General features: G+C 44.6%; 1 protein-coding gene across 1 annotated transcript in view; it reads left to right on the top strand.

Annotated features, from left to right (window-relative positions):
• Positions 1 to 4244: 4244 nt before the first annotated feature.
• mxra5a (matrix-remodelling associated 5a) overlaps positions 4245 to 6423 on the top strand; it is a 39553-nt gene continuing 37374 nt past the window's right edge. Inside the window, exons 1-2 of the mRNA XM_061715797.1 lie at positions 4245 to 4450; positions 4571 to 4700. Coding sequence (XP_061571781.1) covers positions 4245 to 4450; positions 4571 to 4700 — 336 coding nt within the window. The remainder of the gene's footprint in view (positions 4451 to 4570; positions 4701 to 6423) is intronic.

The raw sequence follows: 6423 nt of genomic DNA, 5'->3' as shown, positions 1-6423 counted from the left end.
GGTGAAATTATTACATTATAGGGTGAAATTATTACATTATAGGGTGAAATTATTACATTATAGGGTGAAATTATTAAATAATAGGGTGAAATTATTACATTATAGGGTGAAATTATTACATTATAGGGTGAAATTATTACATTATAGGGTGAAATTATGAAATAATAGGGTGAAATTATTACATTATAGGGTGAAATTATTACATTATAGGGTGAAATTATTACATTATAGGGTGAAATTATTCAATAATAGGGTGAAATTATTACATTATAGGGTGAAATTATTACATTATAGGGTGAAATTATTACATTATAGGGTGAAATTATTACATTATAGGGTGAAATTATTACATTATAGGGTGAAATTATTACATTATAGGGTGAAATTATTACATTATAGGGTGAAATTATTCAATAATAGGGTGAAATTATTACATTATAGGGTGAAATTATTAAATAATAGGGTGAAATTATTACATTATAGGGTGAAATTATTACATTATAGGGTGAAATTATTACATTATAGGGTGAAATTATTACATTATAGGGTTGCTGAGCCGCATTTTGTAATAACAATTCTAAAGCATAGTTTATTTGTTCGTTATTGGCATATATAATTCCAAACTTCAAACAAGCAACCAAAGTTATATTTGGAGTTTTATACATAGATTTGTTGGGCTCTAAGGGAAATTGCATAAAAAACTAACAAAAGTCACTCTCGTATAAATTCATTGTTAAACAAACAACAATAATAGGTATTATTACATAATGCACCATGTTATTACATTTCCTAGAAAATGAAAAAAAATTGCAAGTGCATTTTATAATAATCTTCTCAAAATGCAATAACGTATTACATAATGTGGCAGAATGTATTACATTTTGGACGTTTATAACAAAATGCGGCTCAGCAACCCTATAATGTAATAATTTCCTGAAAATGTAATAAAAGGGAGAACCCAGCAACCCCGGAGGAAACTCCTTCTCCTCCAGCTGATTGTATTTGCAGTTGTTCCTCTGGCCCAGTCCCATCATTCCTGAATTCCTGCTGCGTGTGGGCAGGAACGTAAACCAGATCCTCCTCCAGGAGTTTTTCTACAGAAAACATCTAACAAATCACAGTCATCTTGTAAGCAGTTAGAGACGCATCTCCCCCGCCGCGTCTGCGTCTCCTCGGCCCGTCACCCCCTCCCGGTCCCGGCCCCGGCGCGCCCCCGCGGCCGCTGCGCGCTCTGCGCGCTCCCGCGGCCCCTCCGCCTCCAGTCCTGCAGACGCAGCAGCTGCTGGAGTCTCTGCAGAGCTCTGATCGGAGGATCCAGATCCAGGGATTCAGGGTCTCCGTGTGCGGGTCCCAGAGGTCCGGGGAAACGGGAACTGCGCTCGGGAACGCAACAGGTCGTTTGCTGGTCACACATGCGCTCAGATGGATTACGACGCGCAGCAGAGAGACCGGCCGGAGAGTTTCTGAGGTAGAGCATCTCTGATCTCTGTCGGGGGAGTTTACAGCCGCTTTTTAGGGGGAAAATCTTCACACCAGGAGCTGGAGAGAATCTGGAGACTCTGGAGAGTCTGAAGAAACTTTGAAGACTTTGAAAACTCTGCAGAGACTGGAAACTGGAGAAACTCTGGACTCTCTCCAGAGACTCTGGAGAAGGTTTCTGATTTATGGATCTCAATTTCAGTTTCTCTGATTTATGAATCTCATCTTTATAACTCTGAAGCAACTCTGGAAACTTTAGAGACTCTGGAAACTCTGGAGAGACTTTGGAGACTCTAGAGAGACTGGAAACTGGAAAAATTCTGGACTCTCTCCCACCCGATTCGACTGCTGTCATACCATTGAATGAAGGACAAAACGATAACAATCATCCCATAGATATGGGCCAGTCGAATCGGGTGTCTCTCCAGAGACTCTGGGGAAGGTTTCTGATTTATGGATCTCAGTTTTTCTGATTCATGGATCTCAGTTTCATCAAGCTTTGATATTCTTTTGTCATGAAGAAGCAGCGGGAGCTGGAGAGATTCTGGAAACTCTGTAGAGACTCTGGAGACTCTCCAGAGTCTGGACTCTCTCCAGAGACTCTGGAGAATGTTTCTGATTTATGAATCTCAGTTTCAGTTTTTCTGATTTATGGATCTCGTCTTTATGACTCTGGAGTAACTCTGGAGAGAATCTGGTAACTTTAGAGACTCTGGAGAGACTGGAAACTCTGGAGTAACTCTGGAGAGTCTCTGCAGAGACTCTGCAGAGACTCTCCAGAGTCTCGAAACTGGAGAAACTCTGGACTCTCTCCAGAGACTCTGGAGAATGTTTCTGATTTATGGATCTCAGTTTTTCTGACTATGAATCTCAGTTTCATGTCAAAGCTTTGATGTTCTTTTTTCGTGAAGAAGCAGCAGGAGCTGTAGAGACTCTGGAGAGATTCTGGAGTAACTCTCGAGAGACTCTGGTAACTTTGGAAAGACTGGAAACTCTGGAGACTCTGGACTCTCTCCAGAGACTCTGGAGAAGGTTTCTGATTCATGAATCTCAGTTTCAGTATTTCTGATTTATGATTCTTGTCTTTATGACTCTGGAGTAACTCTGGAGACTCTGGTAACTTTAGAGACTCTGGAGACTGTGGAGACTCTGGAAATTCTGGGAGACTCTTGAGAGACTGGAAACTGGAGAAACTCTGGAGACTCTCCAGAGAAAGTTTCTGATTTATGGATCTCAGTTTCAGTTTTTCTGATTTATGAATCTCAGTTTCAGTTTTTCTGATTTATGAATCTCAGTTTCATGTCAAAGGTTTGATGTTCTTTTGTCGTGAAGAAGCAGCGAAACTCTGGAGAGATTCTGGAAACTCTGGACACTCTGGAGCAGAGGTGTATAATCCAGGTGCCATGAAGTAAAAATCCTGTCCAGCAGTTGTTCCGACCCTCTGAAGAAGGATGTGAAGACAATGCTACGGAAATTTCTGCTGTTTGCAACATGGGAATCGGTTGTTTACTGGTTGTTGGTACTTTATGGCACCTGGATTACACACCTCTGCTCTGGGGGAACTCTGGAGGAACCTTAGAGACTCTGGAAACTCTGGAGAGACTCCGGAGACTCTGGAGAGACTCTGGAGACTCTGGAGAGACTCTGGAAACTCTTGAGAGACTCTGGAAACTCTTGAGAGACTCTGGAGAGTCTGGAGAGACTCTGGAAACTCTGGAGAGACTCTGGAGAGTCTGGAGAGACTCTGGAAACTCTTGAGAGACTCTGGAGAGACTCTGGAAACTCTGGAGACTCTGGAGAGACTCTGGAGAGTCTGGAGAGACTCTGGAGAGTCTGGAGAGACTCTGGAAACTCTTGAGAGACTCTGGAGAGTCTGGAGAGACTCTGGAAACTCTGGAGAGACTCTGGAAACTCTTGAGAGACTCTGGAGAGACTCTGGAGAGTCTGGAGAGACTCTGGAAACTCTTGAGAGACTCTGGAGAGACTCTGGAGAGTCTGGGGAGACTCTGGAAACTCTGGAGAGACTCTGGAGACTCTGGGGAGACTCTGGAGAGTCTGGGGAGACTCTGGAAACTCTGGAGAGACTCTGGAGAGACTCTGGAAACTCTGGAAACTCTGGAGACTCTGGAAACACTGGATAGAATCTGGAGACTCTCCAGAGATGGCTTCTGATTTATGGATCTCAGTTTCAGTTCTTCTGATTTATGAATCTAAGTTTCATGTCAAAGCTTTGATGTTCTTTTGTCGTGAAGAAGCAGCGGGAGCTGGAGAGACTCTGGAAACTCTGGACACTCTGGAGAGACTTGAGAGAATCTGGAAACTCTGGAGAGACTCTGGAGATACTCTGGAAACTCTATACCAGGGGTGTCGGACTCCAGTCCTCAAGGGCTGCAATCCTGATTGTTTTAGATGTCTCCTTACATCAACACACCTGATTTAAATTAATGGTCTTCATCAGCTTGTCATCAAGGTCTGAAGAACTCTGTTATTGGTACAGCTTTTAACACGGTGTGCTGAAGCAGGAAACATCTAAAACATGCAGGAATGCCGAGACCCTGCTCTAGAGACTCTAGAGACTCTAGAGGCTCTGGAGAATGTTTCTGATTTATGGATCTCAGCATCAGTTTTTCTGATTTATGAATCTCAGTTTCACGTCAAACCTTTCTTGTTCTTTTGTCGTGCAGAATCAGCGGACAGAGACGTGATCGGAGTGGGTTCATCAGTTCTGCGGTGCGGCGCTGTGACGGTCCTCTCCGCGGGGGAACATGAGCCTCCTGCGGCGGCTCCTGCTGCTGGTGCTGGTGGCCCCGGGCGCCCCGGGGGCCCCGGGGGCCCCGGGGGCCCCGGGGGCCCCGGCTCCCTGCCCCCGGGCCTGCTCCTGCCCCCAGCCCACGGAGCTCCACTGCACCTTCCGTTCCCTCCTCAACATCCCGGCCGTCGTGTCTGAGCACGTGGAACGCATGAACCTGGGGTGAGTTCCCGGCCGGTCCCGCGGGGCCCGGGTTATCTCGTATCGGGGTCTGTGGGGCCCGGTTTATCTGGTATCGGGGTCTGCGGTGCTGAGACTCATCGGGGGGGGTCTGTGTTTCAGGTTCAACAGCATCGGTAAGGTCACGGAGGGGTCGCTGGCCGGTCTGAGGAAACTGGAGCTGCTGATGCTCCACGGGAACAACATCCAGGAGCTGCCCGACGGCGTGTTCAGGGACCTTGGCTCACTGCAGGTATGCTTAGACGAGTAACGGACGTGTAACAGACGTGTAACAGATGTGTAACGGACGTGTAACAGACGTGTTACAGCGGTGTAAGAGACGTGTTAGAGGCGTGTTATAGACGTGTAACGGACGTGTAACACATCTAACAGATGTGACGTGTAACAGACGTGTTACAGTCGTGTAATAGATGTACAAGAGACGTGTAACTGATGTAACATGTAACAGATGTGACGTCAGACATGTTATAGACGTGTTAGAGACGTGTAAGAGACGTATAACAGACGTGTAACATACGTATTAAAGACGTGTTATAGGCGTGTAACAGACTTGTAACAGATGTGACGTGTAAGAGACGTGTAACAGATGTGTAACAGACGTGTAACGGACGTGTAACGGACGTGTAACAGATGTGTTACAGCCGTGTTATAGATGTACAAGAGACATGTAACAGACGTGACGTGTAACAGATGTGACGTGTAACAGATGTGACGTGTAACAGCCGTGTAACAGATGTGTAACACATCTGTAAAAGATGTGACGTGTAACGGATGTGTAACATACGTATTAAAGACGTGTTATAGACGTGTAACAGACATGACATGTAACAGACGTGTAACAGATTCAGATTCAGATTCAGAGAAACTTTATTTATCCCCGAGGGGCAATTTCAAGGCAACTGAGCAGCAAGACGTTGAAGTATAAAATAGGATAATAAAATAAAATAAAAAAACAGATAAGTGGGGCGTGTCTCATATGTACAAGAAATGTGCAAAAAAATGTACCAAAATATATAAATATAAGAATGTCAGAATTTTTTTTACATTAGAGTGACTGTGGTATAAATAAAATATACAGTGTAAAGTGGCAATGTAAAGTAAAGTGTCGACAGTGGAAGTAAACAATGTAACAGGAGTATGGAGTGTAACGGACGTGTAACAGCTGTGTAACAGATGTGACGTGTAACAGCCATGTGACAGACGTGTAACAGCCGTGTAACAGCTGTGTAACACATCTGTAACAGATGTGACGTGTAACAGAGGTATTAAAGACGTGTTATAGACGTGCGAACAGATGTGTAAAAGACGTGACATGTAACGGACGTGTCAAAGACGTGTAACAGACCTGTAACATGTGTGACGTGTAAAAGCCATGTAACTATGCCACTATGGCCCCTCTTTATGGAACAGCCTGCCAGAGAACCTCAGGGCCGCAGAGAACGTTGATATTTTTAAAAGGAGGCTCAAGACACACCTTTTTAGTTTGGCTTTTATCTGATCTCATTTACCTAGTCTTTTTAGCTATGTATTGTGTCTACTTCTTTAGCTCTTTTATTATCTTTAAAACTTTAATCCATTTTAGTGACTTTTTATTTCATGTTATTTATTATTCATCTTAAGTTTTGTATAGATTTCTCTAAACATTTTATACTTTTAGGCATTTTTTACTTTCTTTTAATCTTTTAGTTTTTAGCTCCAGTGTTTCCTCAGGGGGGTCGTCCACACTGGGAGGTGTGTCTGCTCCGCCCATGGGGGTGTCGTCATGGGGGTCCCTCAGGCCTGGGTAGCTGGGGGTGGGACTCCACCTTCTGTGTGGGGTCTGCCCCGGTCTGTCCGGGTTGGGGGGGTCTCTGTGGCGATGCTCCTTGTGGTCGTGGTCGGTGGAGCCTCTCGGTGTGGACGGCCACCCATAGGTAGTGTTTTCCTCACCTGGATCGTTAGTGCTAAGCCATGTC

The sequence above is a fragment of the Cololabis saira genome, chromosome 24, assembly GCF_033807715.1.
Source record: "Cololabis saira isolate AMF1-May2022 chromosome 24, fColSai1.1, whole genome shotgun sequence".
Lineage (NCBI taxonomy): Eukaryota > Metazoa > Chordata > Actinopteri > Beloniformes > Belonidae > Cololabis > Cololabis saira.
This window is presented reverse-complemented; position numbering and strand designations above follow the sequence as displayed.